Source organism: Salmo trutta, chromosome 40, assembly GCF_901001165.1.
Source record: "Salmo trutta chromosome 40, fSalTru1.1, whole genome shotgun sequence".
Taxonomy (NCBI): Eukaryota; Metazoa; Chordata; class Actinopteri; order Salmoniformes; family Salmonidae; genus Salmo; species Salmo trutta.
In genome coordinates this window covers 19,755,295-19,767,351 of record NC_042996.1, presented here as the reverse complement: position 1 = coordinate 19,767,351, position 12,057 = coordinate 19,755,295, and the positions used below count along the sequence as shown (strand labels likewise).

Sequence of the window (12,057 nt, the reverse complement as noted above, 5' to 3'; positions counted from 1 at the left end):
GGGCAGTGAAGTCTATTGTTGGAGATCGAAGAAGCCTAGTTTAGATCTCAACCATTAAAGCAGGAACAATGACTTAACCGCGGCTGATCTAATAGAGCTATAGTAATGTAATGTCATACTCACACAGACTGTTAACATTCATTTGGTTCTGAGTTCCAAGATAGCTAGAGGTTAAACTGTCTAAGCAGCCAATGATATAGTGAGTTCAGTGTTAGAAAGTGAAAATAAACTGGACAAATTGGAACAATTTATATCTCTTTATTGCGATTGTTGAGTCAGCGGTACAAATATTTCAGAACATTTATTCTGTAGGAAACTACCCACTACCATCACAAAGTTTGATCTGAAACTGCAGATAGTGTGCCTTGCATAGTTAACTCTACACAATAAATGAGGGTGTTTGAAATAAAAGCAAATGACCAAAATATGAAATAACAGCAATGTAAAATATTGTTAGATATTTTGGTCAGACTCCATTGCTTGTAGTTCTAAGGAGTCATGGAATGTGATTGTCAAGGTTTACACAGAACAATCTTACAATGCCCCTGCTAACCTTTATTTAATACCTATATTAACAAAGCATGTCATGCAAAATGAATGAATGAAATGTGAAACATATAACCTCAATAATCAAACGGTAAAAAAAAGAAAGAAACAGCTGAAGTCATACTGAGTTGGCAAAGTGTAAGGTACAGTTTATTCGGTGCCTGCAATAAACAAGGCCTTGAGACCGTCAGATGTAAAGGATTTGTGCTGGAAACCCGATCCTACATACCACAATGCAACTTTAAGAAAACTCAAAACCAAGAACAAGCGTCAAGCGCAATTGTTGTCTGGAGTCAAAATCTCTCCTGTTGACTGACTCAATCCTCTATCATTGTCAACATCTAAATGTGCACTTTCCCTTCTTTCAGAGTCCTATAGTTAGTACATGAGATTTGGGCTTAAATGGCAAGGCGGCATACGGCTTAAAACCCGATGCCGTCTCAAGGTACAGGCACGGTGTATAAATGTGTATCTGGCCTGCTATATTCAGACAACTTCACTGACAAAGCTGAGGTCCTTAACCTCCTAAATAGAAGCCATTGGAGCGTGTATGTGAATAAGCCCGGCGGTGTGCTAAGTGGTGTGGAATGTCGTGGGTCAGAGAGTCTCTAAGGTGAGGATGTAACTCTAAGTACACCTGCTGCATTATGGGTTGTTTGAAAGTTTAACAAAGTGAATTAGAGATTCAAACAGCAGGTACAAAAGCCACAAAAACAGCCAATGACAAAACACGTAAAAAACATAAATAAATTGAAACAAGGATAATAAACGTTATAATAGCCGTCTCAATATACAACTTTCCATTAGTTGCTTGCACTGCCTTTCATTGCCTCTTGTCGGTTGGTAGTCATTTCATTTTAGAGTACAAAAGCGAAACAAATCTTGAGTATAAAGCTGTAATAGAAGACACAGTATAATATTCATAACGACATGTACTTCTGTGCTAACATATATTAACTCAGACCATTGTTGCACTATTGGTAAGACAAAAAAAGGTGAAATAAGCCAAATCTACGGAGTGCTTATAATCTCTCTCCTGAACTGGTGAACATGAATAAAATAGCTATGTGTGAAGCTTTGCTTTAAATATAAATTAAAAAGAAGTGAGATGGACGACACGGACAGAGCATTGATGGTAGATCTCTCTCGGAACACGGAGATGATTGTGGAACTGGAAACCTCATAAAAAATATTTCTCTACTATATCAAAAGTACACATGTACTGAAGAGGGCATGGGAAATACATCTAATTTCAATCATGATTTTTTTTCTTCTGCAAGTTTTTGCTTATAACATATAAAACAAATCACCATATCATAAAACATCCAAATTTCACAGCATATTCTTTTGTTTGTTTGTTGAGAAAGTAAATCGTAGTAAAAGGTTGTGCAAAGGCACTACACTGTAGTTACGAGACGGTGGCTGTTCGTTTCAGTACAGTGCTTATTAAATAAAATCTCCTGTTTCTCTCCATTCCTTGGGTTCCCTCAGGGTGGTGGTCATTTTTGTTTTTGGTATAGAAAAGGAAGAGTCTTGGATTGTCTTGGTCCCCACCAGCCTTCAGAAGAAGCTCTTTGTATCATTCGTGTCCCATACCTGCTGAGGGACAGAGACAAGTCTATCAGAGCTACAGTCAAAATCTAAGCGTTGAATACGCTAACCTCTAACCTATTTCAGATGGGTTAGACCCACACATCCATCCACCTACCCACACATACTTTTTATATTAAAAAAAGTATTTATTATTTAACCTTTATTTAACTACTGGATCTATTAAAAAGAGATGTAGGATGTCTAGTTTAAGGACAAAACCATTATGCCTTTACCCACAGTCAGTCACATTTAGCCAGCTAAAGAGACCTCTGTCTTGGTAGTAATGTTGATCTGGTGTTCAGTCTTTGCAGTATGACTAGAGCCCTCAGGAAAAACAGTCAAGCAGGCCTTTCTGCATGAGACTGGGGTTGTTGCATGCTGTTCGATGTGGTGTCAGATGCCTCTGAGGTCCCTGCCTGTCTACCTGTCATTACTCTCATTTATATAACTGACGCCTGCCATGTTGTCATTTGGCCTTCTCTCAGCGACAACAAAGAAGGGGAGTGAATACAAGGTGTGTGTGTGTGTGTGGAGAAACGTTGGATGTGTGTAGCCATTTCAAGCGTCTCGCTCTACTTTAACACATTCAGCATTAAAGTAGAGAGAGACACAGATTGTCTGGGGTCGAGATTTTCAGAATGCACTAAATATGGAGCCACACCTTGCCTGAACTGTGAAGTGAGCTTGTTACATTGAGTTTGCCTCTCCTTTGCTAGCCCCTGACAAAATGAGGTGTATGGCGTGTGTGTGTGTGGAGAATCTTCCACCACACGAGCGAGTAGTGTGTCAACCCAACAGCTGTTCATTTGTTCACAGCATGGAAGGTCCGACCCCAACAATAGAATCCAGGTCGGGGTAAGGAGGGGTGATGCAGGGGGTTGAGGATGGGGGGTTTGAATAAACGACACATTTCACAGACACGTCCGACATCCCTGAAGGCCAGTTCTCTCTACTGGGACAAAAGAGTCGTGGTGGGCAGGCCACTTTGGAAATAGAACACAATGCGAAAGTGGCATCTGAAAACGCCATCGCCAGAGAGCAAAACAGCAAACAGAGATGATTTACAGCTGGCACCAGGTCCCAGGGGCGATGGTGTTATAGGGAGGGAGGGAAGGAGTTATGGGAGCTGGGGAAGGAAGGGAAGGAGTTATGGGTGCTGAGGAAGGAAGGGAGGGAGTTATGGGTGCTGCTGGGCCACATGGTCGTCCGTAAATTACAACAGGCTCCTTTCCATGTCCTTTTTCAGATGGCGCAGCCCCCTTTAACCTCACTGACTCTGGGTGTGTATTGTCAGTAAAGCAGACGTATGACTATTGTAGATACAAAGACATGCATAGGCCCAAACAAGATGGGCACAGATACACACACAGTCAGTCAACTTTGACCTCCGCCTAAGGCTTAAAACTATGTTGGTTATGGTAACAGAATGGACTCACCATTGGCAACAGATTTATTCTCCCCTCTGCCAGTCACCTGAGAGAAGATAGATGGAGAGATAAGTCAGAGAGAAAGTCAGAGAGAAAGTCATCTGAGGTAGCAGTCACTTCAACAGTCCATTTAGTCAATGCTGCCATATCCTGAGAGATGCTGTGTGCACTGGAACCTTTCAATCTCAGGCCGGGGGTCGACCAAATGGATCTCTTCTACATTAATAAGGAAGGTTTGATGTTCATTTGAGTATGATTTCCATTCTTTTTAGAGCCTTCAGTTGAGAGGTTTGAGACAGAGTGCATATTTTTTCAATATATTTTTTACAATTTTATTTATTTAAGTAGGCAAGTCAGTTAAGAACAAATTCTTATTTACAATGACAGGAACAGTGGGTTAACTGCCTTGTTCAAGGGCAGAACGACAGATTTTTACCTTGTTAGCTCGAGGATTCGATCTTGCAACCTTTCAGTTACTAGTTCAATGCCCTAACCACTAGGCTACCTGCCTGAACCAAGAAGATTATTCCAGCCAATCGGGGGATTTGGGAAACAACATGAACAGGGTTCACATCCTGCCCAACACATCCAAACCCTGCATCTACAAAAAACATACAACCACACTAAGCCTATCCAGTAAAGCCTGGTCGTGGTGGTTCGTGGACGACATCTCCCACAGTTCCCTGCGGTAACACTGTCCTGTCTGTGTCGCAAATGGCATCCTATTCCCTACACTGTGCACTACTTTTGACCAGAGCCATTCCGGACGCAAACACTAATATCCCGCCCGTTCCCATGAACTCATCCCAAGCCCATCAGGCCCCTACATACCCTATTCCCTCATACAGCTCTCCTGACATCACCGCAATGTGTGGTTAGTTAATAACCCAGCTCATAACTGCTAGCCCCCTACCTGCCCCAGCTCCACGCCTGGTTTACGTCAGCACTAACCAGCAGACTAGTGCCCCTCCAGCTCTATGTGGCTCGCCACAGGATTGGACTGCACTGCTGGCAGGCTGCTGTACTCTGTCTGTGTGTTCAGCTATCGGGAGACTGCAGAGCAAGGCCTATTTCACAAGCCTCTCCGCTCCAGGGGCCAAATTTAAAGCCATTCCATGAATAAATATCATTATTGTGTCTTTTATCGGTGAAATATCATCCTCGTAAATAACAGAGGCCACATGGTGGGGTTGTGGCCAACACTGTGGTCATTGGAGCGCCATGGGGTCCTGTATTATGAGGGACACAGTAGAGGTTGGAGATAGCTGTCCTTACAATTGCCTGTTCAGAATGTGGTTAAAAGGACCAACACATACAGTAGCAAGGATTGGTTCTGCTAGCAAGGCCAAGTGTATGTATTATGTGTAAAATGAAGTGTACAGTCGTGGCCAAAAGTTTTGAGAATGACACAAATATTAATTTTCACAAAGTCTGCTGCCTCAGTTTGTATGATGGCAATTTGCATATACTCCAGAATGTTATGAAGAGTGATCAGATGAATTGCAATTAATTGCAAAGTCCCTCTTTGCCATGCAAAGGAACTGAATCCCCCAAAAACAATTTCCACTGCATTTCAGCCCTGCCACAAAAGGACCAGCTGACATCATGTCAGTGATTCTCTCGTTAACACAGGTGTGAGTAATTGACGAGGACAAGGCTGGAGATCACTCTGTCATGCTGATTGAGTTTGAAAAACAGACTGGAAGCTTCAAAAGGAGGGTGGTGCTGGGAATCATTGTTCTTCCTCTGTCAGCCATGGTTACCTGCAAGGAAACACGTGCCGTCATCATTGCTTTGCACAAAAAGGGCTTCACAGGCAAGGATATTGCTGTCAGTAAGATTGTACCTAAATCAACCATTTATCGGATCATCAAGAACTTCAAGGAGAGCGGTTCAATTATTGTGAAGAAGGCTTCAGGGCGCCCAAGAAAGTCCAGCAAGCGCCAGGACCGTCTCCTAAAGTTGATTCAGCTGTGGGATCGGGGCACCACCAGTACAGAGCTTGCTCAGGAATGGCAGCAGGCAGGTGTGAGTGCATCCCCAGACCTTAATCCCATTGAAAACTTGTGGTCAATCCTCAAGAGACGGGTGGACAAACTAAAACCCACAAATTCTGACAAACTCCAAGCATTGATTATGCAAGAGTGGGCTGCCATCAGTCAGGATGTGGCCCATAAGTTAATTGACAGCATGCCAAGGCAGATTGCAGAGGTCTTGAAAAAACAACACTAAAAATATTGACTCTTTGCATGAACTTCATGTCATTGTCAATAAAAGCCTTCGACACTTATGAAATGCTTATAATTATATTTCAGTATTCCATAGTAACATCTGACAAAAATATCTAAAGACACTGAGGCAGCAGACTTTGTGAAAATTAATATTTGTGTCATTCTCAAAACTTTTGGCCACGACTGTACTTCTACAACAACATGAATTGAAATATAGAACAAAGTAGAAAGGACTATACAGGAAGCATGGGTGCTGCTGTGTCAAGAGGGGCATAGAAATGAGAGGCTGGAAAAAAATATAGAACAGCCATTTTGTGAAAGGCACTTGAGGCTCTAATTACCCATAGAATAGCAATAGCACAATACGTGTCCCTTAACAGTGACTTCTATTTACAGTGCAGCTGGTTCCAGATCTGTTTGTGCTGCCTTGCCAACTCCTATGGTCATTGCTACAAACAGATCTGGGACCAGGCCTGAGTGTATTTTTACCAATAAAAGAGAAGAAGACCTGACATCGTAGTAGACTGAAGTCATTCCAGTGATAATATCAGTGCAGTGAAGTTGACATCTTTAAAACATCTTTACCTCTCCAGGGTTTCCAGACTAGTTAACGGTGAAGTCAACTAGCTAAGAGAGCTCTTCTTCAGAGCTCTTCAAACAAAAACAAGACAAAGCAACAAACCGTTGTTATCCCCCTAGCTGGCAAATGTACATCATATGATATTATTATCTAACAAATGAATACTACAGGGCCTCAAAACATTCCCCAGGTATACTTTTACGTGTACTGTTGTTGTGTGACATCATGTGAATGTACTGTAGAGTGTACTGTATATGTGTCCCAATTGGCACCTTACACCCTATGTAGTGCATTACGGTAGACCAAGGCCCATAGGGCTGTAGTAAAATAAAAAAAATGTGCTCTGTGTAGGGAGTAGGGTGCCATTTGGGACACAGTTGTGTGAGAAAGTATGATGGTACAAATTCCAATCATTTTTAGGATTTTTGCTACGTTTTTGCATATCTGTAACTATACTGAACAAAAATATAAACGCAACAAGCAAGAATTTCAAAGATTTTACTGAGTTAAACTTCATAATGAGGAAATCAGTCAATTGAAATAAATTCATTATGCCCTAATCTATGGATTTCACATGACTGGGAATACAGATATGCATCTGTTAGTCACAGATACTTTAAAAGGGCCTCAGGATCTCGTCACGGTATTTCTGTGCATTCAAATTGCCATCGATAAAATGCAATTGTGTTAGTCGTCCGTAGCTTAAGCCTGCCCATACCATAACCCCACCGCCCCCATGGGGCACTCTGCTCACAACATTGACTTCAGCAAACCGCTCACAAAAACAATGCCATACACGTGGTCTGCGGTTGTGAGGCCAATTGGACGTACAGCCAAATTCTCTAAAACGACGTTGGAGGCAGCTTATGGTAGAGAAATGAACATTCAATTCTCTGGTAACAGCTCTGGTGGGCATTCCTGCAGTCAGCATGCCAAATGTATGCTCCCTCAAAACTTGAGACATCTTTGGCAGTGTATTGTGTGACAAAACTGCACATTTTAGAGTGGCCTTTTATTGTCCCCAGCACAAGGGGCACCTGTGTAAATGATAGTGCTGTTTAATCAGCTTCTTGATATGCCACATCTGTCAGGTGGATGGATTATCTTGGCAAAGGAGAAACGTTCGCTAGCAGCGATGTAAACAAATTTGTGAGATAACATTTGAGAGAAATACGCTTTTTGTTGCTATGGAACATTTCTGGGATGTTTTATTTCAGCTCATGAAACATGGGACCAACACTTTACATGTTGCGTTAATATTTTTGTTCAGTGTACATTCTTCATGGCATTAGCCATGGTCTAAACTCAGGTATGTGTGTTTATGCATGTGTGTTTATGTATGTGTGTGTGTGTGTGTGTGTGTACACGTCTTCGGCTGTCCCCATAGGAAAACCCTTTCCAAAACCCCAAAAGGTTCTATCTGGAACCAAATAGGTTATACCTGGAATTAAAAAGGGTTCTTCAAAGGGTTCTCCTATGGGGACAGCTGAAGAACCCTTTTAGGTTCTAGATAGAAAAAAAGGTACTAAGAGTGTTTGTGTGTGTGTACTATGAAGAGTTCTGGTGGGCCAGGTTACCTTGCCTGGGGAGGATCCCTTGTTTTCCCACAGACTTCTCTTGTTAGTCACATCACCTGGCTTCAGATCCTGCAGAGAGAGACGGGAGGGATGGAAAAAGAGAAGGGGGGGGGGGGGGTGCATCAGTGTCTGTGGTCCTCTTCAACTCATATTCAAGACACACAATTCCAACAATGGCTGCAGTATTTGAGTAGAGTAAAACAGTAATGCGTCAACGGTTGGGTTGTATTACTTTACAATACCTGAGGTGCTGAGAAAAGGGATCAGAGAGGAGGCAGAAAGAGAAGTCCAGCAGGAACAAGAAAGGAAGACAGAGAGAAGGACTACCAGGCAGAGAGGTGCTGAGCTTGGAGAGGAAATGAGAAACAGTCAGATTGAAGAATGGAAGAAGCTTCTAAAAGGAAAAGAAGAAAGAAGGACAGTCACAGTAAATATTATTTCAGAAATGCAATTCTGTTATGCTCTGTTTAACCACAAGAGGGAGACGCATAGATGTTGCAGTCATTTCAAGACATCATTTGTCAGCAGGCAGAGAGGCAGACCAGAGCAAACATTCCCAGAGAGCAAGTCAGTCACCCATATCAGAATCTATATCGGAGAGCGATCATGATTCATCAATCAAGTCTTTTACGTAAATTATTTAAGTGACAGTCACTTTTAACATCCGTGCAAAACTACAGGGGTTCATAGCGGTTTAAAAAAGCTACACATCAAAGGTCGGCAGCAGGTATCATGTTACCGACCGTATAACCAGCCACACCACACACCGCTCACAACGCCCTGACCTCCTGCACTACTTCTTCTCAACGCCACGTCACCATGGCAACGGCCCTCTAGCGGCCACATGGTGTATCACTACGCCACCATGATCTACGACTCCTACAGTGGTTATGGCAGTGGCTACTGTATGTAAGTTTGCATTCACGTCTAGTGCTGCCCTCACACTGTGCACCTATTCGAAAACAGGTCTGGGTGCAGCCTGAACGTCTTAAAATAAGCACGGTCTGAAGTTGAAATATGGTCCAGGAGTTGACTACAGTGATTAAAGGACTGGAGTGAATTCAAAATGGCACCCCTATTCCATGCACTATTTTTGATCAGAGCCTTATGGAGTACACTGCTTTTCCATTGAGACTTACCCCCCACACCAGCGGGATGCAGTTGTTATGTTAATGTCAGCTGTTGCGTTGTCATCAGTGTGACACTACATTTAAGTAATTTAGCAGACACTCTTATCCAGAGCGACTTACAGGAACCGTTAGGGTTAAGTGCCTTGCTCAAGGGAACATCAACAGATTTTTCACCTAGTCAGCTCAGGGATTCAGACCAGTGACATTTTGGTTACTGGCCCAACACTCTCAACCACCTGCCGCCTAAAGACTTGCGGCGAGCAGAATCGACGACCTTTGCATCATTCAAGACTGTTGCTTTGTGAGAAGGTGTTAAAGTTCACAGTTAACAATTGTTAAGTAACTGTCAGCAGAAAAGTACCCGGGGTCTTGGGTCCTAATTAGAGCAGGTCCACCATAGCCGTGACTCGGAGAGACACGGGTGCCGGCCCGCGTAGATGGAAACAGAAAAGCCTGAGCCTCTTGGGTAAAATACTGGGATAAATGCGGAATATGGGTCCTGGTCAAAAGTAGTGCACTACATAGGGAATAGGGTGCCATTTGACATGAATCGCTGGTATGTTGGAATGCATCCATGCAGCCCAGCATGGGAAGCAGCCTGTCTGACTAAATCCCTAAGTCCTTCTGATAACCTGCATGTGATCCATGGTAGGAACCATGCCACATTTCATATTAAAACTAATTCATACTCCGACAATATGTGATATGTGCTTTTACAACACAAACAAATGACTGCTGTTAAGTGCGATGTGTTTTTCCTATCATGACTTCATGGTTATAACTCAACAGCTCATCCACTTTGCTATGATTTATATTTCAAATTCCCTAGGTGACGCTAGACTATTTCTCATCATCTTACTACCGCTCCATTATTTGCAGGCAATTATTAATATATGAACAAAAAAAATACATGGTAGCCAACAGCGCTTCTCAAAATTATTAGTAAATACAGTATACACTGAGTGTACAAAACTGGGCACTCAGTGTATACTGAGGACACCTTTATACTACAGCTCAAGTGCAGGAGCAACACTTGAGTTGGGGCCTCACATATAGTATGTTCCATAATGAGTGTTTGTTCGCTGTCTCCCTTGAAAAAGACATTGTTCCTCTCAATAAAGGATTAGATAAAGAAGTGCAAAGAGGACAAACGCACTGTACAGTAAGTGGTTGTCGTGGAGACGACCTACCGCGGGCCTTCCTCCCGGCGTTTTGCTCTCCGGGGTTTTATTCAGCCAGTCGTTGATGCGGCCCGCCACACCTATCTTCATCCCAGCTGCTTCCTGTGTGGCGAGGGGGAACATGAAAAAAAAGACACGGACAAAGTTCAACTTCAGCAGGACGCCCTGGGCAGCTCGTCATCGAGGATGAACAGGAAGTGGCAGTGAAACGAGCCCCTTCCTCTCTCTCAGCCCCCCCCAAACCCCTCTCGGTCCTGACTTCCTCCCAAACCGCTCCCAAACGGAGTTCCAGAGTCCCTGTTGTTTCCCGGTCCCCACCTTGTACGTGGCCCCGCCGCCCCCGGGCGAGTTGAACACGTTTCCTTTCTCCCACATGGTCTTAATGTTGCGTATCCCATCTGTCACCATGGGCAGGTCCACGGCACCGGAACGTGGGGACCGCATCTCCTTGTTCTGTATAGGGAGAGAAGGGAATGGGAGACTACGTTAGTGTTGGATTCAGAGTGGGGAATGATCGATGTCGGCAAAGGAGAGAAGAGAAATGTCTTATTTTGTGTTTTTATATCTGGAACTCTATTTGTGACTTGTTTAAAATGGGCTCGAGAAAGGAGCCATACAGAGTAGGCTTATAAATAAAACACATTGTAGTACAGTATCATTACCATTATCTAATACATGTACTGTAGCTTTTAGACTCAGAGCAGTATTGAAATATACTCTATGTGCTCGATATGATCATCAGCAATGGTAAGTAACAGTTATACAGTCCCAGTCAACACAAGATTTCTTTCCAACATTTTTCTCATTGTTCTCATAGGGCTCATTGGTAACAGTAGGTCTAGTCAGGTGATGTGTGTTGATGTGTAACCGCTGACCTGGGCAACAGAGGTGTACTGCTCCAGTCTGTTGTCAATCTTAGAGACGACAGGAGAGTGAGACGTCTTCACCGTGCTGCTCAGAACATACAGCAACAACAGAATTAGCCAAAGGGTCATTTTATTACTGAACTGTATGACTTCACACTGAGAGCACCGGTTGTGATTCAAACAATGAATGGAAATGACTGTTCACCTTTTCTGTGCCGACTTGTTCAGAAACTCTGCCCTTTCTCCAATCTGTAGACAGATCAGTGAATTATGCATCCGCCATTTATTAGACAGTGGCCACACACACACACACACACACACTACTCCCACATCCCATCCAAACCTAGCAGCACCCTCCTTCTCCTCCTGTTCTACCTTTCCCTTTTTTTTTACCAGACCTATTACATCCCTGTTTAGACTGGGCTTTTCCTAGCCCAGCGAGACACAATGTGACTGACTGTTCTGTTCTCCACAGCACTAGCTACAGCTACTGTCACCCAGCCAGGAAAAGCATAGAGCAGAGCAGCACAGGCCTTTTTCAGGCCCTGCGCCGTGGGAACCTCGCTCCGACTGCTGTTTATGATATACGACAACAGGGCTAAGAGGGGGGGAAAGCGTTCCTGAAAAGAAAAAAAAACAACCATCCATACCTGCTCCCTCTAAAAAATGTAATAAAAAAGGACCCTGCTTGGTCTCTAGCTCAGCTCTGCTACTGAATGTGGGTGTTCCTAAAATACTCCTCTCGACAGGAAATACCCCATTCTCAGGCTGCAGCAGCACATTTTAAAGAGCTCCCATTCCAACGCGGGTACACTAATCCTATTAACCTAATCGGTTTCCTGCATCCTCCGAGTCTGACGTTCTTGAAGGGAGCAGCTCTCTTTGTCTAGCTAACTGTGTTGACTCCTATTTGCAGCTTCTGGAAC

At 43.4% G+C, this 12,057-nt stretch overlaps 1 protein-coding gene across 7 annotated transcripts in view; it reads right to left on the bottom strand.

Annotated features, from left to right (window-relative positions):
- Positions 1–242: 242 nt before the first annotated feature.
- Positions 243–12,057, bottom strand: part of LOC115180305 (non-muscle caldesmon) — a 54,665-nt gene continuing 42,850 nt past the window's right edge. For 4 of the 7 annotated variants that reach the window (XM_029742291.1, XM_029742292.1, XM_029742289.1 and 1 more), the window contains 7 exons: positions 11,337–11,380; positions 11,141–11,216; positions 10,584–10,718; positions 10,275–10,367; positions 7,955–8,023; positions 3,576–3,612; positions 243–2,145 (listed from right to left, as the gene is read on the bottom strand). In XM_029742291.1, coding sequence (XP_029598151.1) covers positions 2,126–2,145; positions 3,576–3,612; positions 7,955–8,023; positions 10,275–10,367; positions 10,584–10,718; positions 11,141–11,216; positions 11,337–11,380 — 474 coding nt within the window. In that variant the 3' untranslated portion in view covers positions 243–2,125. Of the gene's footprint in view, positions 2,146–3,575; positions 3,613–6,382; positions 6,449–7,954; positions 8,024–10,274; positions 10,368–10,583; positions 10,719–11,140; positions 11,217–11,336; positions 11,381–12,057 lie in introns of all 7 variants that reach the window. The other 3 variants (XR_003873052.1, XR_003873051.1, XM_029742293.1) reach the window with 3 other exon arrangements.